Source organism: Durio zibethinus, chromosome 16, assembly GCF_047325235.1.
Source record: "Durio zibethinus cultivar Kanyao isolate XHJ-2024 chromosome 16, ASM4732523v1, whole genome shotgun sequence".
Classification (NCBI taxonomy): domain Eukaryota; kingdom Viridiplantae; phylum Streptophyta; class Magnoliopsida; order Malvales; family Malvaceae; genus Durio; species Durio zibethinus.
In genome coordinates this window covers 23,190,553-23,214,654 of record NC_143177.1, presented here as the reverse complement: position 1 = coordinate 23,214,654, position 24,102 = coordinate 23,190,553, and the positions used below count along the sequence as shown (strand labels likewise).

At 33.4% G+C, this 24,102-nt stretch overlaps 3 protein-coding genes across 8 annotated transcripts; all 3 read right to left on the bottom strand.

Moving 5' to 3' along the window:
- Positions 1-893: 893 nt before the first annotated feature.
- On the bottom strand, positions 894-4,527 carry LOC111298716 (B3 domain-containing transcription factor VRN1-like). Of its 4 annotated transcripts, none has more exons than XM_022893445.2 (6): positions 4,105-4,456; positions 2,236-2,448; positions 2,004-2,100; positions 1,877-1,951; positions 1,593-1,792; positions 894-1,503 (listed from the first exon to the last, which is right to left on the bottom strand). In XM_022893445.2, the coding sequence occupies exons 1-6, from the start codon at positions 4,162-4,164 to the stop codon at positions 1,228-1,230; spliced, it is 921 nt and encodes a 306-aa protein (XP_022749180.1). In that variant the 5' UTR covers positions 4,165-4,456; the 3' UTR covers positions 894-1,227. The 4 variants fall into 4 exon arrangements, with proteins under 4 accessions (XP_022749180.1, XP_089601637.1, XP_022749177.1 ...); XM_089745511.1 differs by having other exon boundaries at positions 1,877-1,933; XM_022893442.2 differs by having other exon boundaries at positions 2,004-2,448; positions 4,105-4,527.
- Positions 4,528-12,042: 7,515 nt separating this feature from the next.
- On the bottom strand, positions 12,043-14,859 carry LOC111296508 (uncharacterized). Its single transcript, XM_022890861.2, has 6 exons — positions 14,722-14,859; positions 13,532-13,817; positions 13,195-13,428; positions 13,034-13,117; positions 12,823-12,952; positions 12,043-12,661 (listed from the first exon to the last, which is right to left on the bottom strand). Exons 2-6 carry the CDS (start codon positions 13,765-13,767, stop codon positions 12,419-12,421), a joined length of 927 nt encoding a protein of 308 aa, XP_022746596.2. The 5' UTR covers positions 13,768-13,817; positions 14,722-14,859; the 3' UTR covers positions 12,043-12,418.
- LOC111296480 (uncharacterized) lies at positions 14,347-22,149 on the bottom strand. Of its 3 annotated transcripts, XM_022890809.2 has the most exons (15): positions 21,732-22,149; positions 21,098-21,500; positions 20,829-21,006; positions 20,593-20,732; positions 19,342-20,197; positions 19,062-19,162; positions 18,752-18,896; positions 18,601-18,669; positions 18,461-18,506; positions 17,259-17,731; positions 16,770-16,849; positions 16,022-16,157; positions 15,477-15,669; positions 15,059-15,141; positions 14,347-14,933 (listed from the first exon to the last, which is right to left on the bottom strand). In XM_022890809.2, the coding sequence occupies exons 1-15, from the start codon at positions 21,829-21,831 to the stop codon at positions 14,811-14,813; spliced, it is 3,126 nt and encodes a 1,041-aa protein (XP_022746544.2). In that variant the 5' UTR covers positions 21,832-22,149; the 3' UTR covers positions 14,347-14,810. The 3 variants fall into 3 exon arrangements, 2 of the variants coding, with proteins under 2 accessions (XP_022746544.2, XP_089601636.1); XM_089745510.1 differs by lacking the exon at positions 14,347-14,933 and having other exon boundaries at positions 15,056-15,188; XR_016328752.1 differs by lacking the exons at positions 14,347-14,933; positions 15,059-15,141; positions 16,770-16,849 and having other exon boundaries at positions 15,530-15,669.
- Between the last annotated feature and the right edge of the window lie 1,953 nt (positions 22,150-24,102).

Here is a 24,102-nt window from a genome sequence, read left to right as displayed (position 1 = left end):
AGTACGTAGGATAAAGTTTGCTAAGTACGGCCAAGTAGAAAAGAAAAAGAAAAAAAAAAAACTAGTTATTAATAAGGAGGAGAGGGTGCAGGCAAAAAACACATACAAAAATCGCACTGGATGCTCTGCACATTTGAGATTTTATTGATTGATCTTCCCATGAGTCATGAACCTAGTTTAGAGCTGACAATTATACACCAAAAGAATGAACCATTGAATTTTCAAGCCATTTCTGTAAAATATTCTCATCAACTAAATACAGATTTGATGACTTTTTTTCTTTTGCTTTTTTCTTTCTTCTGGGTTTCAGTTTATAAAAAGATAGGATTTTATGAACTTGGATCAATGAACTTATGCTCAAGTATAAAAAATTAATGTTTTATGTAAAGTTGGTGCTCAATAACCTGTGAAAGAAAGGATTCAAATCAGTATCTATTACTGAATCAAGTTTTGGATTTGATTTTTGTGAACAATTCAACTTGAACTTTGTAAACCTTGTCCTTCTCTTCTGCTGTAATTCGTATAGAAAGTAGAAATGCAGAGGCTAACTCTTGTCTTTTCCGCATGTTTTGCAGATGAGTGGTTAGACGAGAGTCGAGAAGAGATCATATGGATTGAAACTTGTTCTACAAAAATTGAAAATTATAAGAGAACTTAAACCCCATATCATTATTGCTATTCTGATTGGCTTTTCCACTATCAACCCCTGCTCCTATGTTGAATTATAGGCAGTATAAAAAGAAACGCAATGAAAGTTTGCTCTCATTGTGTATGGTAAACATCTTTTAACATGCAAACGCATATCAATGACAACTATCGCTATTATGAGAAAAACAAGGGGCAATATATAAGACTACAGCATGAAAGCAGCAAGAGGAATTCAAGCCAAGCGGTGAACGAAAAATTCAAACCAATCAAATAGGACCATAACCAAGTCTAAGATCCATTTTCCAAATCCAATTCAACGTCGACTTCATTGGACAATCTATTTACAGACCTAGTCAAAGCCATAAAATTTTTGTATCCACTCTCCTAAGCAACTAAAAGTACCATTAAAGCTTATGGACATCAAAATGGCACAGCAGTAAAAATTTCTTACGAAGGACCCAGACAAGATACGTGTCATCAGAAAATAATGAGTTACTTAACGGAGTTTGACATTCCTGAAATTACCAGCCACTATACTCTAGCTGGTTTAACTCAGCTGGCATTTTTGTAGAACAAGTTTCAATCAATAGACTGGCGCATTAGTCCTGTGCTTTCCATTACACGAAATACAGTTACTTTGAGCACAAATTCCCTTGATCTGAGCAGCTCAAAGACACAGACATCTCCTTCCCCCAAATTATTCTCCAATGTAAATTCATACCATCCCTGACTGAACTTAGCTCTGCCTCTTCTATAAAGACATCGCACAGGCCACTGTTTTCCATCAGGAAGCTGAAGCTTAATCGATCCTGAAACCCCACTTAGATGTTTCTCAGCAAAGCAGGATGGTAAGTACTGCAAGAGAAAAAATTAAAATGTGCACTGAGGCGTGCTATAGGGTGAAACCAAAAAGACATGTACAGCACATCATATACGATGCTCACCATAATACATCCCCTGTATAGATATGATGGTCGCAAGACAACCCTGCAGAAAGGGTTAGTCGGCTCAAATGCTTTGGCTGCATTAATTGCCCTTTCTCTTTCTTCAGTTGTCACAGTTCTCTTTCTGGCTGAAGCACTTTCATAAAAACTAAAGTGCATTTCCACATCATCTTCATGTCCAACAGATGAATCCTGCTCATCTAAATTTCAGTGGACAACTGGTGACAAATTCCAAATCCTTCCATACCGCAAAACAAACAAATAACTCAGTTAAAAGGACTTACTAGGGTTACACTTCCGCTTTTTCCCCCCAGGCTTTTTTGGTTTTGGCATCTCTGCACCTGAAGAATGCAATTTCACTTCATTAGCAGAATTTTTTTAAGTTCAAATGCATTAAATGAAGAGCCATACCTCGAATAGGTTGATTATTCACCACCTTTGCTGTGTGAAGGTTGACTTCACGATTCCAGTTTATGCAGTTTTTAACTTTGGACCCACCAAATAAATTCTGCAGTGCTGGAGAGATGCATTCATCATCTTCAAGTTCTTCAAATGGATATTGTTTTCCATGATTGTATTGAGTACCACCGAAAGCATTAGAATGATAGTTTATTTCAGAGTTATACAAATTAAATATACTAACACTGAAAGCGGAATTTCCTTCATATCTGAAAACCAAAAAGTAGCAAACACGGATATAGTAGCGTTCCACAAATTCCTGCCAACCCTCCTGAAACCAAACCTTGTTGTCAGCTTTCTTTATTCCTACACGCCAAACATGACCATCAGGAACAGTGAGAGCAGCAGCAATAGAAAGTTCATCCCTGAACTTCTGAACAAAGTTATCAGGGATCCTCTGCAGACACCCCAAATAAAGTTAGGCATATTTATCTGATGAATATTTAAATTATTTTAGAGCATAATTTGCAGATCAACTTTCATAACATTGTGACATTAAACTTCATCTTAGCTGAATGAAACTACTACTCCATCCTCTTACCTAAAGTAATACTAGCATCCTAATGAGAAGTATGAATCATATCAAAGAAAAGAATATCCATCATCACGAATAAACAGGACATGTATAATCATAATTAAAAACCAAATCCATATATACTTTTCCTATGACCAAACAGAGAAAAAAAAGGTAACAGATTGAAATCTAAATTCGGTGTAAATGATACAGATGAACTTTCTGGTCTTGTTCATAAAGCACCATTACGTACTAGCCATATCATTTGATGCCTATTTGATGAAACTCACTGGCAGTATAACCCAAAGAGAAATGTCAAAAAAAGAGATGGCGAAGTATGATGATAGGCAACAGACTCCCAATTTAAGTAATATAAGCCAAGATTACCATTTACAAGTTTATTTCTTTATCTGAAAGTTGTGTAAATAACAAAGCCATGTCTTATGGGATCCTTTCTAGAATATGTAAGATTCTAAATAGGTCCTGTTGCAATTCTAATTTTCTGGTTCTCCTACAAATCAAATGTATTAGAAACATGCATCTTTTTAAAACACCCCCCCCCCCCCCCCCCCAAAAAAAAAAAAGAAGAGGGAATCAGCCCTAGGTCTTCTATTCAATCCAACAAAATCTGGGAAATAAAGAACTTTATTTTATTGTCATAGTTACACTAAACAATGCATACAGGAAGCAGATCAGTCCAAATGTGAAAATTAATAAGCTTTCACTCACATGCACGGAGATCATGGGAAGGTTAATAAAAATGTTACATATAAAATTAATTAAAATTACACAATTCAACTTTTTTTTTATCTAAGAAAATGTATAAAAATGAATCATCACAACACCTTAAATAAGTGAAAATTTTGAGCCAAAAAAAGTAATAACCATTCAGCAACAAGCATTTCACTCCATTTGGTTACAAGTGTTTCAAGACAGAGTATTTCCTGCAAAATTGAACCTGGACAAGTAGATTTCTGTCTTCAACTATAATACTAACACACTCAGATATCTCAATAGGATTACTAAAATGAAGCAAAATATAGCATGCAACTTTAATTGATTTCAAAAGTATTTCCGCAGCTTCAATATGCCACCTTTCTGAAAAAAAAGACTTCACATGAAAATTAAGATCTTGTGTTTCTTCCATTTCCTTCAACTTTACCCAGTTCATCCACTAGCCAAACAAACTTTTAGGATTACTTACTCAAAATCATATCAAACGAACTTCCAAAACCTTAAACTATCTTTTCAAATCTCCTTAGTCTTCCTCCAATTCCATCAACCAAACAAACTCTAGCAAGTCTCAACATTCAAATTTCATCCCAAGTCTCAAAAGCACACTTCAACCCACAAACAAAGGAAAAGGAAAAGAATCCACAAACCCAAAATGAAAAAACACATAACAAAAAAATACCCATAATTTATTTCCTTCATCCTCTAATTTTCCAAGGCCAAAACTTTGCCCATAAGCAACAAATAAAAGCATGAACAGAAGAAGAAGAAGAAGAAGAAGAAGAAAGTGGGATTTTAGTGATTTACCAGTTTCTTGTCTAGAAGGGTAGAGGAGAGAATAAGCTTATGGAAAAAAGGGCGTGGCATTTTGTAAAAATGATCAGATCATATAATGATACTGAGTTTGAGGGAGAGTTGAGTTTTCAAGGTATATGTTTAATGTATGTATTTATCTATATCTACTCTTTATCTATCTATTTATCTATATACATCACTCTCACTGAATAAAATGATAAGACTTTTGTTGAGTGCTTAGGGATAGAAAGGAAGAGAAGAAAAACTCAAAAGAGAGAGAGAAAGAGCTTTCAGATCTGGGTGTCCTCTCCCTCTGCTTCCCCACTACGTTTTTTCTTCCAGTCAAAGACTGCTTTTAAAGCTTAAAAAATAAAAAGAATAAAAAAAACTCAACTTGATCTAAAGATTGAACCGAGTTTGATCACACTCTCTACTCACTCACTCAGTGAGTTCTTTTTCGCCAGCTTAATCTGAGGTACTCTCCGTGTGTCCCGCCAACTCCCCCCTTGTTTCTTAGTAGTAATTTTTTATTTTCTTTTCTTTTTTGTGCTGACCCACCAACTCATCAACAGCTGAAGTTAGTAGACGTTTGCAAAAATTTTAAAGCATGGTTCAATTTTAAGCATTTTTTTTATGCCAATCCTTCGATAAAATAAAATTAATACTAGTTTTTAAGTATAAACTCGAGATTTAATTTATTTAATTTATATAATAATTTTTAAAAAATTATATTTAAAAAATTTAAAATTCAAAATTTATCATTTAAAACTTATTTTTTTGTTTTTAAATTATACTTTTTATAAAAAAATTTATGTTTAGTTTGAAAATTGTAATGAAAGCATATTTTTAATCTACTTCTACCACATATATATAATAAAATTAGGATTTTACAAAAAATTTAATAATGGTAATTATGTAGAATGCAACTTCAATGATATCCAAAGTTTTGATAATGATTAAATAATTTATTAATTTTGTATTTGATATATTATTAGTGTATAAATTTTATAAATTAATGATAAATTAAATTATATCATTTCATTAAGGAATAAATAATAATCCATAAAATAAATATATAAAAATTTAATTTTTTTAAAAAAATTTACTTATTAATGAGATAATATCATCTGATTTACTTTATTATTAAAGTAACATGATCAATTCACTGACAGTATATAAAATTTATACATTAATTGTATTTCAAATATAAATTTATAATATAAAATTTATACATTAATTGTATATCAAAATTGAAAAAGATGGGCATTTATATTATACTAATACTACAAATTAACAAAAGAAAAATCAATCAAACAAAAAAGTACTATTTTTTAGTAAGAAAATTGTTTAAAATAAACAAAAACCCATCAATTACCCAAAATTTTAAAGAGAAATATGATTTTTACTTGATTTTTTTATTTTTTTTATATACCTAATTTTTCTTATATGAAAGAGAGAATTAAGATTTAATTTTGAAATTAAACAAGCCAAAATATCTCTAACTTTAAAAAAACATGTGTTGTTGAAGATTAAGTTTTTCTAAAACAGAAAAAAATTGTTAAAAGAAAATTTATCATGGATTTGAAGAGATCATAATCAGTAAACAAAAACAAGGGTGAGTTTGGTTGAACTGATTCTGGTGACTGGGTTGAGTTGAGTCAGCAAAGATAGGAAGGGAGGAGCATTGAGTCAGAGGGCTTCGGACACGCATCAAGTCAGGGGTAATGGCAGCAAATGAAGTAATGCAAGAAGCCACCTTTTTTCTTTTTTACAAAACTTTTGAATAAATCTAACACAAAATTACATCAAACACCAATCAAATAATTTGTTCATCATGGTTTTTCTGCTCTTCCAAATCAAACCCTTTTTTTTTTCTCTTTTGTTTAGCCATTTGGATAATTCATAATTGGTTTCATATCATTTGGGTTGATTTCTTCATCATATGCTATTTACATTGATGTAAATATGTAACATTTTGTCATAAACCAGTTAATATTTGTCAAATAAAATAAAAGAACAATAATTAGGCTGAGAAAATGACCAATTGATTTGTTGGTCCCCAGCTTCTGTTTATGATAATGATGGCATTAATTTTGTTTTTGAAAAGTGATGTTAATGGAAATAAAAATACCAACAAGAGTGGTCATAACCCATGGAAAAAAAAAATCTTGATTTGAAATTAAAATTTTTTTTAAGAGTTTTTTAATCATTAAGCCCAAAAATTGAGGATAATTTGTATAAAAAAATACCAACAGGAGTGGTTAATATGAGCTATCAATTTGTATGCATAGGTTTTCCTCAATAATTTTATATTTTGCTATATATATCATACATTATGAAAAGAAAATTTATTTCATGGAATCAATGATAACATGTAATTTGGGTAAAGCCATCAATAATTTGGGCAAAGAAAAGGGAATGTTTGCTTTTTATTCATAACAATAATGATCTTGATACAGGGCAATTAGAACAAACTATTAAACTTTGTTTGAAAAAAAACAAAAAAACTCGAAACTTAATTCTATGTAATTATTCTAAGAGATGGCATGAAGCAAATAAAGATATTTTTTCATAAGTAAAAGATGTTTGACAGTTGCATAGCTGCAATCATGCATGTAGAGATGGTTTTGTATCATGGGTCGAGACTCGATCTTTAGATTCGTGCAACTCTAAGATCTAGACATAGATTCATTTAGTATTTTGGATTAGTCTAATTGTTATGATTCTCACATTTGTGAAATATTATTTGCTTTGACCTTCTTTTGATCTCATGATAACTTTTATGGTTTATATTTTTGTAAGATATTATCTGTTTCGATTTTCTTTTGACCTCATAATTTTATCTCATAAAAAACGGGTTCACCAATCATTGAAAGTTTTAGAACCGTTAAGCTTATGTTTAAAATAATAGTACTAAGAATTACTACTAAAAAAATATATAAAAGATCATTGGGCCATGCAGGTTCCCCATAATAATTATGACCCATGCCTTTAGCTAATTTAGTTATTAATACAAGATCGTTCAAGTCAGGTTTTTTTGTTATTATGATAGGTTAATTTTTTTAGATCCATCCTTCGAAGGAATCGTACGTGATAATTTTTCATCATCCGACTCAAGCAAAAATCAATCTGTAAAGTATTATCTGCTTCGACCTTCTTTTGGCTTCATAATTTTATCTCATAAAAAATATTTCATAAGAAAAATGTGATATGAATCATTATATTTCATGACCATAATTCACACCCTTATGAAGTATTGTCTGCTTCGATCCCCTCTTAATTTTATGATTTTATCTCACAAAAAATATCTTACAAAAAAAATTTGATGTGAACCATTATATCTCATGACTAACTCTAGTGCATAATCGATGTGAGATTCTTGATTCTATCTTAGGCTCGTGATACTTGTGAATCCTTATGTCTTATTATCAACTCTAATATATAATTGATATAAGATTCTTGACTTCACCTTATGACTGTAACATTTGAACATAAATTTCACATTTTGGAGTTCAAAATTCCAATCATATTAGCTAAAATTAATGAGAATTAAAGAGACAAATAAGGGGATTCAGTCACAGTAGAGGTTAATCAAACTTCTATAATTAGTTTTGACTTACATCTTCTCGGATGATAAAATATGGACTCTGATTTCTTGAGGTGTCACAATCCATGCCCACCCATGGAAAAAACCTTATTGATTTTTTTATTTGAAGTTACAATTTTAATCGTCAAAATTAAAAATTAACCATTCTAACGACAGACAACACAACACAACAGTGATGGTTGACGAAACTTTGTTGATTTCACTGTATGTTAAAGTCATCTTCGAAGGTTTCTGTTCTTGAAACGCGGGAGGGAACTTGGAGGTGAAATCCTCAGCCACTTTACAAAGCTTTGCTTTACTTTTACCACCTGTTCGACGCTGCTGCCTAGAAGAAGAGCCTGGGGTTTTTTTTTTCCTCTTGATTTTCTCTTACCATTCCTTCTAGTTTGAACTTGTGGTTCCGTCTCCCATATCTCAGTAATGTCCATTTCTTCTTCCTTAATTTCCATTGCCGAGTCTTGGTGATTGAAACATTCTTACTCTCGCAATGAACGAGGCTCAATATTTGTAGTTGCAGGCAGGCTCCCAATGTGTAAGATAATAATGGCAGAAAAGGATCAATCTATTTTCTTTGGGTTAAAAAGGAACTCCATTAAGGAGAAAAATTAAACTGAAACATCAGATTGGGAACGGGTCCCAATAGATTGAGTTGTTCAAGATATATGTAAGCGATTAATGAATCCAATTTCTACAAATTTTTTAACTTTTTAGTGTTCTGACTATTTCAGAACAGCTTATGCTTATATAGTTCTGCCAATAACCTCTTTTTTCTTTTTTAGGTCCACGCAAAAAGTAAACTAAAAATGTAGCAAAGACAATGTTGATGTCGAGCTTCGTTGTGAGAGTGTTTTTGAAAAGACAGAAAAAAAAGAAAGCAAATTAAAAACAAAGATATAAAATTTTTTTTGCATTTCCACTCTGATACGTAAATAAAAATAATAATAAAAAAAAAATTAACTTACTCGATTTATAAAAAAGAATCAAGAAACTAACGAAGGATAATAATAATATAATCGAATTAATGTGACATTAAATATGTTAAATTAATTTTACATGTAAATCAATATAAATATTTAAATTATCCATAATTATTTGTCAAAAATTCATAATAAAAAAAAATCAATATATTTTTTTGGTTATTAAATATTTTAAATAGACAGCATTCTTGATATGTACAAATGGGATTAAAAACAATAAAAAATAGTAAAAAAAAATGAAAACATATTCAAATAAATCATAGACCAACTAAATTTCTTGTCCATTTTTCACTAAGAAAAAATCATATTAGCCAAAAAAAAAAAAGAAGAAGAAATTATACACGTTGAATTAATTGATTAATTAATATTTGATTTGGCTTTTGTTTCATTTTTCATGCCCAACCAGCAGCTAACCGTTTCTGGGACAAAGATCCACCTGGCCTGCCGAATCGTTTGGCTTGTCCTAGGTTTCTTCCCATGAATATCAAAGGCCCCATCAATTGTCTCATCCATATTACACCAAAACAAGCACAATCTATTAAACTTTTTTCTAAATATTTTATTTATCCAATAATAATAGAATTCTGGTACAGTACTATAAATATTCTAATACTTTGAATCACGTTTACAATTATTTTCTACAATTCAAGCTATGAACCTTTACTATTTATATTACATTTCGTATATTAATATTTACTCCCTTTTTTTTTTTTTTTTTGTTCATTTTTTTTAGGATGTTTCAAAATTATAAGTTATTTTTTTAACATCTAAAATTCTTTTTTTATATTTTAAAATTATATTTTAATTTTTTTACATTAAAAATTATGAAATTTTAATTTTATAAAAAAATTTAAATTTTAATATTAAATATGTTAAATTTTTTTTTTTTTTAATTTCATAAAAGTCAATACATTATAAAAATTTTGAAATGGAGGAAATATATTCTAAACAGCGCATGATTCCTTGTTCATCTGTTCAGCAGCCATGGAATGCTGGCCATCTTGTCGGTTTTTGAAAGCTTCCTTGACCCAACCAATCAGTTGCTCCATAATCTCTTCGTCCTTCCAATACAATCTGCAATTCCTTTTTCTTCATATCTAATAGATGCAGGCCTTTTGTTATGATCTTAGAAAGAAATTATAAATCTCACATCGACTATGTAATAGAATTGATTTTGAAATATAAGAGTTCACGTTCTTTAAACTTGTGAGATGACTTTCGTGAGATCAACAAATCAGAATGAACACTATCTCACAAGTTAGTATGAACCGTGATATTTGGCATCAGAATTGACTCTGAAAGTATTAGCGATGTGCCACCGAAAACGGTGAGCCTCCATTTAAGTAGTGAAGGATGTCATGGTTTTAAAGAGGAGTCATGAATCACACATCAACTATGTACTAGAATTAATCTTGAGATATAAGAGTTTACACTCCTTCAACTTGTGGGATATTTTTTGTAGGGCAAAATCGTGAGATGATCGAGATCAATGCTTTCCCTCATCCCACAACTGCCCATTGTAATTCTGCATCCCAGTCCCCCACTCTTCTAATCCTGCATTTCTGTAATATTCCTCGGCCTACAAATTTTTTAAACCCGTATTCAAAAAACAAGTGATCCCTGGATTGTCTTCCCCGTTGGCACAAGTAGCATTGTTCATCCAACTCCATTCCCCATGCTTTCAATCTGTCCCTTAGTGGCAGCAGATTTAGAATAGTCATCCATGCAATTAGGGAGTGTTTTGGTCGATGGTACTGGAACCAAATAAGCTTATGCCACTCAACCTTTCTCTGCCTAGGCCTCAATCCATTCCACTCCATTGCTACTGAGTAACAAATCTCAGGAAACAGCCACATCACTGTACCATTATCCTGTTTTATGAACTGTCGAGCAATGTGCTTAAGCTGAAGCAACTTCCTCCAACTCCAGCTACTACCTTGCTGTGGCGAGACCTGCCATATGCTCCTCCCTTTCAACACATCTCTCTTTTTCTTTCTAATTCACAATATTAAAAAAAAAAATTATTACATTTGAGTTTTAAGACCATCTTTAGCGCCTTTGAAAAACATATTCAGTTTTATACATACATTCTGGTATGCTTTTGGATTCTGGTCTTTGGTTCTTTGTAAATTCTGGTGTTGTTTCCTTCATTAGCTGGAACATAAATTCTATAGTTTTTGAATCATTAATTTATTTGACTTTTTATTATTTTCATTGTAAGTTTGGTTAATTTATATAGATTTGGTCTGACATTTGACGACCCTTTGTGTTTATTAAATTGCTAGTGCAAGAACAGTGGGAAGTAGTTACAGTTTTTAACCCTTTTGCTGCTTGTTCATACTCGATCATAATCTAGTTTCCTTATGAGAAAAATTACAATGTACTTCAATGAAAATGTTAATCTAAAATATGTGTGAAAAAAATTCAGCTTGCAGCTGTTGGATCCATGGTAGTCAGGTCAGGTCGTTCCCAGTAATGGTTGCCGATGACCAAAACACCATAACTAGTTTAACTTTGGTAAGCTCATTAAATATTGATCTGCTGGGATCACAACAATGAGTTTGTATTTTGTTGTTCCAAAGGTTCTAGAATTCCATGAAGGTACTCTTCAAATTTACACTGGAAAAGTTTTGGTTGTGATTCATGTCCTGGGGAGTCCGCTTTTTGCCTCAACAAACAAGACTATGCAATACCAACCCCAAATTACAGTTAGCATTTTCTGGTACAGACAAGAACCTTGACGCACTTACTTCATGGTATGAAGTGAACAACCTCTGCCAGTACTCTACATGGCCTATGCTCAGATCTGCCTGATTCTATTGCTTGGTCTGTTCCCCCCCCCCCCCCCCCCCCCCCACCCCAATACCAACCTTTTCTAAGCCTATCTATTGGTTTACTCCACAGCAGAGTATGCATGATGTGTGCGGCCTTAATTTATACTTGTATGTAGAACTTGAAAGCTATAGGCCTAGTTAATTATCTGTTCAATTCAATATATATAGGTTGCTTTGGACGAGAAAGTGATACTGATTTGACTGTTGTGAATCATGCACAGAATGGTTTCAAAGAATATTGGAGGTTTCATGCTACCAAAAAAGTGAAAAACTCTTACAATGGAAGTAGATGACATCAATTATGCTGGAAAAAATTCAGTACCAAACGGATCAAGTTCCTGTTTGTTTACAGACATCTAGCAAGTAAATTTTATCACCCATTCTTGAAATCAAATTAATTTATTCAGCTATAGTTTGTTACCTGTAATAGTAGATAAGACAAAACAAAATTTTCTTTAAACAAGTTTCAGATCTTTAATTTGTTTTGCTGCTTGAAGCTAAGCCAACAACTATCTAAAGATGAAGACACTGCTTAAGGTTGAAAAGTTCAGGATTAATAGGAGTTCCACCTTTCCAAAAAAGTCATATGGTTATGCAATCTAACAGAAAATGGGATTGCTGACAATCTTTAGGACTGATAAACTGTAATACCATGGCCATCACATTGTAGTCGAAAAACTTTTCTTGAAACCACAAGGTACAAAGGAAACGTGCATACACAAAATTGTTATCAGCAAAATGGGCAAACCTCCTAAAACCTTTTCTCATAAAAGAAACCACTACTCTCAAAAGAAAGAAAGCTCCCAATCTTCACAGCGATTCATACTCTAGCCTGATAAAAATTCTATTCTGTTCATCATGCTTCCCTCTAGTTTTACCTGTCATCAGTATCAACACTATCAATATCATTATTGCAATCTAAGCCCTGCACTTCCTTTTCCTCGTCTTGCTCTGGCCATCTTCACATGCCTCACGTAAAGTCCTTGTGGATCCATCAGGTCCTTTTCAATAGCTTTAGCTTCATTCAGCAAAGAATGTGGCGATCCTGCTCCTGCTGAGGGTTCTGCAGAAACCAAACTTTCCATGTTCACTTGACCACGATAAGTTTGGATGAGGTAATGGGCAACAGACTTAAAACCCAGTCTTTTAACCTGAAACATTATCACAATTCACAAGTTGGTAAGAAAACTACACACATTCCTCCATATGACATCTTTTTTTTGGCTTTATTAGCCCTTCAGAATACTAAACTTCAGACGACAGAGCACATAATCTAAACAAAGGAACAAAGTTTCAATGTGTTATATACAACCTTTCTGTAGATAGCACCAGTTGGTCTCCACCCCTTTTCTTGGCGGCAAAGACTGCAATTGCATATCCCACGACAAACAGGACAAATCCAATTGTGATTTTGGTTCGCTTCAATCACATTCTCCCCATACCTGTAAAAACAGACCCAAATTTGATTATATTTTGAGGAAATAAACAGTACTAGTAAAATGGTAGAAAAATAAAACAATTACCTCGTGTATAAGCAATCTCCACAAAGTTGGCCTTGGACCAACTTACATTTGCTGCAATGTGTACGGTGGCCGAGAGTTTTCTGTCTGCAAAAATGGAACAGGGCATTTTTACAAATAGAGGAAAGGGGGTGAAAATGGAAAAAAAATATGAATTGGATTACCTGCATTGATGACATGTTTCTCCTTTGACAGGATCATATATGCGTTTCCCATCATTTCCATAGCCATCCACAAGCAGAGTCCAACTCATTTCACAATCACCCAAAAGCATTTCGTGTTCTTCGGTATATATCTCCGGTTTCGGACCTTCTTCTAAGTGAATCTCAACCTCATCGTTTTCTGGAAACTTGGGTTTACGGTTTTCTACATAGCTGACGGGAGCCAATGTCTTCAACCTGAATTCCATTTAAAACAACAAATAATTTAATTTAATTTAATTTAAAAAAAAAAAAAAAAAAAAAACTTAAAACAGGAAAACAGAAAAAGAAGAAGAGGCACCTAGAAGAGCGTCTGGTGGGCTGGGAAACGGGAAGAGAATTGTGGGCTTTGTCGTCAGAAGAAGGAAGGTTTCTTGGGATCTTTTGGGGAGGAGGCTTGGGCTTGAGTTTTAGGGAGAGGTCCAAAATGCCAAGCTTCTGCATTCTCCCCTTGTTCTCTTTGATCCTTTGCTCTCTCCACTTCTCGTACTCTTCTCCTTTTCCTTTCTCTGCGATCCTCCTTCTCTTCTGTCCCATTGCTCTTCACTGTCGCCTCTGACCTGAGAGATGCCTATAATGGTGGTGACCTGGTGGAATGGGAACGAGAAACGAAGAGACATTTATTCGAGTGGCGCAAGCGCAACACCTATAAGGGAGCTACACGTAACGCTGGATGAAGTGAAAGTTTTTTTTAAAAAATCCCAATAAATTGTAGAACGCGGGAAAATGAAATGAAAACCGGCAATAGATTTTCCCTTTTATTGGGGTTCAGATCAGAAGCCTTAAGTTTTTTTTTCTAAAATCAAGTACGTGGATTTTCAGAACTTATGTTTGGGCTCTAATGAACTGACTTACTAAGTCCATTTAAATTCATTGAAAATTAAGTTTACTATTAAAAACATTTTATACTAATATTTTAAATTTTAAATTAAAATTACATTAAAAATAATATTTATTAGTATATTAATGCTCTCTCAAATTCCTTCAAAAAAATTTCCCTTTAAATTTTGTATGAACCAATCAAAGCATTCCCCAAATAGCACATATCCTGAGCGTTCAAAGTTTAAACAATAAAAAACAAACTTTCACCTTAAGAGAATTAGAAAAGACTTAAAATTCCAAAACCGCTCGTCATGATTAAGAATGAATAACGAATCTCACTGACTCTGTTTCTTAATGTCCCAATATAAATCAACACAAAATTCCTACCGAATGGCTGGCTGCTATTAGAGTAAGCAAAAGGATAAACAAGAATTGATTTCTATACAAACTAAGGGTCCATTTGAAAGCCCGATTGAGTCCAGCCATAAAACGAACCCGTAGTGTGATAGGAACACTCTAATCGGACTCCCAAATGGACCGTAAATCTACATTCCTGTACATTTAGAATGTGAAAAGAAGACAACCTATTTCCTAAATCCCAAATAAAAGATTCCATATAGCGAATATCACAGGCAAAGTCACCAAGATAAATGATACTTGATGACTTACATTGGCTTCAGATACCTCCAAGCAATTTCCTTTTTCAAAGATCATTGAAACAAATCCGCTTTCTTAGCAGAACCAGAAATCACAACTTCCTAGACAACTTTGGTATGTTTCTTGGCATGAAGATCCGTCACAAGACCCCGCAGTTCAGGGAAAACTGATATGAGTAGAAGTTCTAAAATAGCAAAAGCAAGTTGCTTCACACATATAGTAGACTGCAATGGATAATGATACATAAATACAATCAGAAAGTTAAAACTATTGAAAACAAAAAGAAAGAAAGAGAAAAATATCAATGCTATAGACTCATAGTACATGCGACAGAAGAATAAAACAAAACCTGAGTGAAATAATAAATGTCTCTTGCACACCGTCTGTATTGCTTATGCCCGATCAAGCTAACTAAGGTTGTTGGAGCTCCGTCTGATAAAAAGGTCAATCTTTTAGTGAATTTCACCATTAATGAAGTCCTAGCTCCATGGAAAATACATATATATATATATATATATATATATACACACACACATACACAAATAAATTGATCATGAACTATTTTAATAATAAACTTGTTCAATGATTTCACAACATAAACTGTCTTGATAAACAAAAAAAAGGACTTCAGAAATTTTAATTAGAAATGTAATCATTGAAGCAATGATCAAATGAATTACAAGCATGTAAATCACAGATACAAAAGTCATGGCAGATCTTCAATCTGATCTGATAATTACAAGATATCATTAACACAACATACTTACCAAAAAGCATTTTTTTTATGTCACTTGCTCTACGAGTAGCCTCAAGTTGTTGCTCAAAGGACCCAGGTTTAGTGGTATTACTCCCACAAAATTGGCTGAAGTTCTGAGAAGTTGTCTGGTTAGGATGAGTATTATCAAATTTGCTCTGAATGTTCCCTATTTTTGTAAAGAATGTACCACCTGGCCACAGAATCTGGGAGAAAAAAGAGGAAACAATTAGAAGAAACAGAGCACTTGTGCATGGCTCTTCAAGAATCTTTTGACTAGGTAACTACTGAAAGTGGCTCATTGATCTCAAGATTGGGCTATAGCTGACAGCTGAGCCTCAACCTGTCACAGCTCTCATTCAGAGACTAATTTCAGGTTAAAGACTGATCTTTAGCCCAATCCAATTCATTTCTTTATGAAACAAAAAGCCATCTAAAAGTTTATATGCCAGTAGCAGCAGCCCTTGATGACAAAACTCATACTTTTACAGCACCAGATGCAGTGCCAGTTAACAATCCAAGTTAAATTACAATGTTTCTAATGTGTTCAGCCCTTACATCTTGAACCCATCGAATCCCTTGGGCAACAGTGTCCTCCCTCCGAAGCCAATAAATCTGCCCCAAAAGCCAGTCATCAATGGCATCCTCCATCACTAGCTGTAATATTTGCTTAGATATCCAAAAGACCTGTCTTCTGCATAAATAAAAACATGCACATGTTTATGCCAAATTATTCTGGAAATAAGTCATTTTAGAACACCATAACATGCCATTAAAGTTTAACAGGATCAAACAGTCTGAAAAACCAGACAGTTGCCAGCTAAAAGGAAACAAGAAAAAGGCTTGAAGCAGTAATTGATCACTCAGACAACCATGCCATATTCTAATTCCTCTAAACCCATGCTAGGTTAGTATTTCTTCATGCAACCTTTTTCAGAACTTTGAACACAGTAGCCACTAGCCACAAAACTACCTGTCATAAAAGATTGAACAACAGAGATAATTTTTGCTAGTCCCAAAATAGGTAATCAACTCACCATATCAACCACTCAATGCTACGAAGCAGCAATTAAACTACTTGAATATATGACCAAATATGCCCTTTAATAATCAACATAGATTAAAGCGACTACATAATTTACTAATTAATCAAAACAACAGGTAAACAAATGTTAGTAACACCAAAGTACAAGGTACAATATTATTTTAGGAGAATCTTTCCAAATTATAATTACTGAATGGTAGAATACAACATTTTAGCAATTAATTAATTCACAATTATGGAAATAAGGCAAAATCAGTTCACCTTAGCCAGCCTCTTCTCTTAAGCTGAAACACCTTATCAACTAGATTCAGCAAAGGTACGCTCACATTAGGTGGTGTCCACTGCACAAATATCAATTACTAAACATTAAAAAATTCCAAAAATAGAAAAAGAATGCTCTTCCTAAAATGGAGTAAGCTAACTAAACTGAAAGTATTCAATCAAAAGATCATTAATAATAGGGATGGTCACAGCCAGACAGATACCAAAGAAAAAGGCTGCAACGGCTAGAGAATACGTGCAACCAACCAAGAAAACTGATTTCCTAATAATGATGCTCACTTTTGGTTGAGATTCTTAAGAATGCAATCCCAAATTTTATTGACATATTTGCAAAGTTGTCACTTTAGAAGAGTGTGCTCACAATAAAACATAGAGTAAGTATTGGTTGAAAGACGAACAATGCCTTCTAAAATACACTAAAATCTTATTAGCAAAAGGAACTAGAATACAGAGCTAGAAGCATAATACCTCAGGAGGCATTCCAACTGGATCCTCCAAATGGCTGGAGGTTGCTGAAACTTTTACTGCAGGAAATCCACCCTGGCCAACCAATTCAGATTTCACAGCCAAATTATTTTTCTCAGAAACTAAATTACCAGACTGTCCACCACACTCTATCACCCGTGGTAGCAAACTCTTTGAGTTCAATTCATTGTCTGAATGCCAACCATGACCTTGTGAACCAGATCTATCATCCTCATGACCATCGCCACCATCTTTGTCACCTTCTTCATTATCAGAAGCACTGTTTAGAATTTCTAAGTTACTTTGCCTTGAAATGTCTTTAGCCATCTCATCTGCATTCCATGACAAGGTCCTGCCAGTGACTGAAGAAGAGGCTTCACTAGGGGGAGAAGATGAACCAACAACTTTGCGCATTAAGCCATCTGATACTCCTTTAAATTGGCGTACAATATCATCCACAGCATCATCCACATTGACTTTTCATAAACAAGAGAATTGGAAAACGTGAGGAAGTAATCTGAAATAAAAATGGTCATTATATGCAAGAAATAAGCCAAGTTAAAACCAATTCCTAAACCACAGTGTTACAATAAAACCAATAACCAAAAGATCCTGTGATTCTAAGCAAATTGGACACAGGATATGATCCTTCACCATTTATAGCTCTAGGATAACAGGCCATAAGACAACTAAGTTGACATGACAGACCTCTTTCCAAATTGACAAAATAAGCCAGAGAAAAAGGATGGAAATAATCCAACTGTGAGGCATTCCACAAAATAAGATCATAGCAAAAGAAAAAGGTCAGCGTAATCAAATGTACTGAAAACAATGTAACTAAAAAAGGATGATGAAGGATTTATAAGAAATCAGGAGATCAAAGAATTTTAAGCAAGTAACAAGATCTGTAAATCTCTCAAAGCTGATATAGGTGTAAAAGGTGAACCAGTCATAAAGCTAAACCTCATCTACCAGACAACTGTAATGACGGATGGAAAGGTAATGCACATGATTGCATTCCTAAACATGTATATGTCCACTTGGAGCATTTCTAGACCCTTTTTATTTTTCATGAAGATTTTGATGTGTTGAAGTAGTACAACCAAAATGTGCAACATAATCTTATGTTGGCAGCAGCTGACAGCTGGAGCCCAAATGCATAAACAGCAAGCATGGCATAATAACCAAGAACAGAAACAACATACCTGCAAGGGTTCTCATCACTGATGAAGATTTTCCAAAAGAGTAATTCTTCAAAAGCAAAAGACAATCACAAGAAGAATCAGATGTCATTCATCTTACCCATCAAAAATAAAGTAGCAGCCAATGTCAAGAAGATACACACCTTTGAGGAAACACTTAAAAAATCCCACACTTCATGTTGTTCTGCCACATTGGCTATAGACAATAGATCCTGCAAAAAGGTAGCTTAGTTGGAGCAACAAGTTTTAAAAATGTAACATCCTACAAAAAAGAAAGACTAGGAAGTAAATTACTTGCAGATATTTGTCGAGCTGAATGCAGCGTTGATGAACAAAAGCGTCCTCAGTGCTTGATGAAAATATCCTTTTGGGAGGCAAATGTAAAGTATAATTAGGAATTTCTTTAAGATGCCGATGCAACCGTTCAAAATTACTGTATCTGCAGATTAAGGAAAAAGAAGAAAATAAATCAAAATTTCAGAGCTTTCAAAATTCATAGTGGTTTGAACTTTTAAGACTATAAAATATCAGAGGGACATCCAACTAAGTAAAGGCCCTAAAACAAATGGCTTTTTTAAAAAAAAAAAAATGGATGAGATAGAACCTTCTCTTGACAAACCAAGTTCTGTTTTCCACATCTGTCACAGCAATTGAATAAACTGCAAACGATTTTGATCCAAGTTTCTCAAAGTATGCTCCAATAACCTGTAGAAGACAGGGAAATCAAATCCAATTACAGATCATAGAAAATGTCTATGACAACAATTCAACGCCACCAAGCTCAAGAAGCTGTTTTAATCTATATCCCATGTCACATATGCATTCAGCTGGTAGTTCATATTTCAATTGGCACAACTTGCAGCAATATTGACAGGAATGCTCACCCGGCACCTAAGCTTGGGAATATGTGGCCCCTCATTGCGAAGTACTGTATTTGAGGCAATCTTACTGCTATAGTCTTCACTATGCATGCCAAAATCAGGGCTGTAGAACTCTAACATAATAGGCCCTCGAACATCTCCTGTAAGTGCCTTCTTTATATCAGGTTCAACTTTCAAATCAGAGGTACTACTGGATCTCTTAAGCCTACTTTTATTTCCATCAGCAGCTTGCTCACTTGCAACATTAAATTTGTTAACAAGCTGATCTCCTTCAAATGATGATGACTTGTTAAACTCTGAAGCTAACTTTGTGCCTGTCGTGTTTCCATCAAATAATTGAGTGTCAAGACTTAAACCAGGCATTAACCGCATCACATTTTTCTCTTCCCTTCCTGTAGAAGTTCCAATCTTGTTGGTAGAGATTTCACTTCCAGATATCCCCATCAATACAGCACTCTTTGTCGCAGAACCCTTTGGAATAGATTCTTGAAATCCTGCTTTTACATATTTGTTCTCCTTCTTTTTGTAGTTTCTTCCTTTTGTCCACATGTTTTCAAGATTTTCAGGAGCAAGAACTTCAGTTCTTCTCTGGGTTGCTGCCTCTAATATTCGAGCCCAATCAGCTGGTCGAGGCTGCATTGATTCGTCCTCATATCTGTTACAATCTGAATATGTTTCTTTCAGATCGTCCATTCTAGCCAAAGTCAAATCAGCTCCTTGACTATTTAAGGATGAAATTTTGCATGTGGTAGAATCATCACCATGTACTCCCACTGAAGACTGATCAAAACCTGCCACCACCTTATTCATTTCATCTTTAATGACAAGTAGAACATATTCAATCACTTCATTGATATACCTGACAACAAAACATAGGGCGAAAAAAGGTAGAATAAGGCAAGGACAAAAGCGTACACCCAGGAAAAATGAAGTACTTGTATGTTCATCATGAATAACCTTTTAAACATGCTCCACCTATTTTTTACCCACATTGCTCAAGAGAAGGATTCTAATCAAGAAACCACTCCGTACAAATGTCATTCCATGTAGCATGGCCTGTATTCTACTCATTCCACTCTTTTTAAGAACCAAATAAACACTAAATAAGAATGCATTTCCAAATCAAGCACCAAAATTCTTAACCTATAAGTTTAGGCTAACTCAACTAAACGAAACTGTAATTTTCAATGTACTAATTAGGTTTTTTGCTATCTTAAAATTAAACAAACAAGAAATAATCGCTCAAAAACTTACCCAGGGCTTGCCAAATTCAAAAGAGGTTGCACTACCAAGCAAGTTACAATCTCACGAGCGATTGTTCGAACCAAAGGACATTGAGCTTCTCGTGGTCTCAATACTACTGCTAAAACTCCACCAATAAGCCGCTGAATAACCTGAAAAAAAAAAAAGAGTACAAGGAATTAAAGTTATTAAACAAAAGTAAACCATAAAATGCAAAATGTGTTTTCATCAGAACACTCCACTCACACCTTGTACTCACTCTCTGGTGAAACCAATGCAGGATGAAGCTCTTCAGAAACCATAAGATGGTGTTTCAATCTTTCATCCCTCTCCTCAGATGACAATGTTACCATAACATCAATACCTATTGCAGCTTGGCTTCTTCTAAAAAGATCCAAGTGATCTCCTATCAAATCAACTATATCCCTGAAACATTAGACAACCATTTGAAATCCTTGAGCTTTAAAAACATCAAATACTTTTACAGTTGACAAACCTTCTCAAACCAAAAACCTACCTTGTTAGCAAATCAACAAGGTTTATCTCTTTCACCCTTCCAGATATTTCACCAATAGCATCCAAAATCACCGTGCGAATCAACTCAGGGGCCTCCCTATCTGGAGTAATCTCCGAATACCACAAATCGACAACAAAATCCCTGAGTATTTTATCAATAATCTCATTGAGAGCAGCCTCCACCTTAGGAGAATCAGTTTTCCGTTTCCACTTGGGCAGAGGCGGTGAGCTAGAAAGACGGGAATCATTCACAGACAACTGTTTCTTCTCCAAATGAGATAAATAAGTTAGCGGACGAATTGATTTAACTTTCCATTTGAACTCAACCTCATTAGTTATAATTCGCAGAAAAGAAACCATAAGGATTGCAATAGGTAAATTCATCCACATTGATGTACTTGTATCTGCATCAATTAACAAAAGCAAAAACCCCTAAATTAATCAATCGATACAAATTTCAAATCCAATGGTTAATCTGCTCCAATTAAACGGGAATTGTCTAAACTTCCAAGAAAAAACAATTCCAAGCATCCAAATGAAGTAAAATCAAAGAATTAACCAAAATTAAATATCTAAAAGAAAAACGATCATATAGCAAATAATTATTTTTGGAATCTTCATTATAATTAACTTACGAGACAAGAAGTAAGTGACGGAAAAGATAGCCATGGCCCACCAAACCGTCCGTACTTTCGCCTCGTCGATCAGATCCTGTATCGTCTCCATCGGCTTCATTTTCCACCTTTTTTTCTTCTGATTTTTTCTCCCTCCGATTCGGGAATTCAATTCCTAGAATTTCAAAATTTTGAATTCTTTCATAACATCGAAGAAAAACAATCGCCGGAAACGAAACAGAGAATTACTTAAATATTTTTTTTTCTATATATATATTCTTCGATCAGCTTAGCTTCAGCGGTGTTTCATACTTTCATTTCGAATTAGTAAACAAAAATCAAGAAATAACAGAGGGGAAAAACGAGAGTATCTGAAATTATTTTTCTTTTGCTTTTTTTTTTTTTAATAATTTTGGTCTTAATAGACAGACGGCAACATAATGCGTGGAAAAATGAAATGTGCTGTGGGACGTTACGATCTTGCAGCCCCTCTAAGATCGTGCCACGTAAGAAATTTGACAGGTTTTTCCTTTTTCTGTGCTTTGATTTCCAAATATTTTCGTATTTCTGGCTACCACATGGGAAATGCTATGGCTAATTTGTCCTAAATCCTAAGTGGATATGGAGTGCATTATGGCGAGGGCATAGCAAATGTAAAAATTGTTGTATATTACTAGCAGGAAATTTATCCAATTGCTGATAAATTCGTTTTAAATTTTATCACAAGATTAAAAATTCGTCACATATTTTATTAAAATATATTTAAATAATAATAAAATAATTAATAAATTATAAAATATGTAAAAATATTCTAATTTTATTTGTAAAGTTTAAAAATTAATACAAGTACGTTATACAATGTTAAATAGTCCGTTATTGTAATATAAATATTTAAATACAAATTCCTTATTATATATAAATTACATAATTTTAAAATTTTACAAAAAATTTAAATATATAATGTCATTCGTGTTAATGTTATTATACTTGTTAATTTTTTATTTACATTCAAATTAAGATGTGTTATGAATTTAAATGTGTTTGTAGAGTTTAAATATCTATGTATAAGATAAAAATTCATACATAAATTTTAAAAACTATTATTCAAAACTAATTGTACTATATATAATTCATTAAATAACTTATAATAAACATTTTTAAAATGCTTTTATTTATAAATTACTTTTTCAATATTAAAAATTCATTGAACAAACATATTTTTTATAAATTACATTTTCAAAATGTAAGCCAAATTTATGAGCAAAAATATTTTCTAAAAAATTAAAACAAAAATATCATATTTTTAATTTTTCTTGTTGAATATTAAATTATTAAAAAAAACAACTTATCTACAAAAAAAGAAATCCAAAAAGCCGAAAAAGAGCAAAACCGAAGCATGCAATCCAACGACTCTCATTTTAATATCAAATCCAAAACAACAAATCGAACGGTCAAGTGTGCCATCCAATTATTCAAACAGTCAACACAAATTATCTTAAACCCATTTATGCTAATAAAATATCATTAGATCTTATCGGGCTCCGTCCCGTATTTAACCGCATCGCCGCATAATCATCTTCCTCAGCGAAACAAGTAAACAAGATCCGTGATTTGGCGCCCGTTTGGTTACGATGATTATGTCAATCCGATTCCGTACGTAGTCTTTTCCTATCCTGGTCGAGGCTAAGGATATCCACCTTACGGGATTATCACCGTCGTCGAAAACGAGACTCGATTCGACGATTCGCTGTTCTTGGCGCAGCGACACCTACATACCAAAGCTCGAGCCTTATAGCAGAACAAAATTCGAGCGTGCCGTCAAAGAGCCTCCCTTGATTGAGAAATCCGAGAACGAGCTCGCTGGTACGTAACTTTAATTGTATAACTTTTTCTTTCTTTTTCAGATTATTTATTGAATTTGATGATTTTGTAATTTTCAGATTATTGTTCGACTCTTGAAGGAGACGATTCTTATAGTTGCTGGAGAGCTTATTTGGAACTGAAAGATCTTGAGGCAAATTTCTTAGATTTCAAGTTTAAGTACTTAAGATATTGCACCTGTTTGGATGATGAGAAAATTAAATCTAGAAGAAAGAAAATAAGAGAAAATTAAAAATGATTTTTTATGGCATAATTCTTTTTTTCTATAATTTCATTAACAGAATGAGACACTGAAAGAAGATAGAGAGAAGTTAATTCTTCAAGCAGAGGGAATGACTCGTAACGCAACTCTTTTTTTATCTCGGATTATGGCATTTTTTATTAAAAAAAAAGGCAAAATGACTGTTTGTTGTTGAAAGTTTGCCAGATTGATATTTTTCATTGCTAATATTTGTATAAATAGTAAAAATTTTCTTTATTTTGCACTGGCATAAGAACCAATACTTATCGT

Excerpts from the sequence above, each read along its gene's own strand:
- LOC111296480 (XM_022890809.2), bottom strand. The coding sequence starts at position 21,831 with ATGAAGCCGATGGAGACGATACAGGATCTGATCGACGAGGCGAAAGTA. Across the intron at positions 20,733-20,828 it reads CACCAGAGAGTGAGTACAAG|GTTATTCAGCGGCTTATTGG; the intron begins GTGTGAGTGGAG and ends TTTTTTTTTCAG. Across the intron at positions 16,158-16,769 it reads AAGAGAAGAGGCTGGCTAAG|AAGACAGGTCTTTTGGATAT; the intron begins GTGAACTGATTT and ends TTATTTATGCAG.
- LOC111298716 (XM_022893442.2), bottom strand. The coding sequence starts at position 4,164 with ATGCCACGCCCTTTTTTCCATAAGCTTATTCTCTCCTCTACCCTTCTA. Across the intron at positions 1,793-1,876 it reads AAAGCGGAAGTGTAACCCTA|ATGAGCAGGATTCATCTGTT; the intron begins GTAAGTCCTTTT and ends ACTGAAATTTAG. Across the intron at positions 1,504-1,592 it reads TATACAGGGGATGTATTATG|TACTTACCATCCTGCTTTGC; the intron begins GTGAGCATCGTA and ends TTTCTCTTGCAG.
- LOC111296508 (XM_022890861.2), bottom strand. The coding sequence starts at position 13,767 with ATGGGACAGAAGAGAAGGAGGATCGCAGAGAAAGGAAAAGGAGAAGAG. Across the intron at positions 13,429-13,531 it reads CCCACCAGACGCTCTTCTAG|GTTGAAGACATTGGCTCCCG; the intron begins GTGCCTCTTCTT and ends AATGGAATTCAG. Across the intron at positions 13,118-13,194 it reads GAAACATGTCATCAATGCAG|ACAGAAAACTCTCGGCCACC; the intron begins GTAATCCAATTC and ends CCATTTTTGCAG.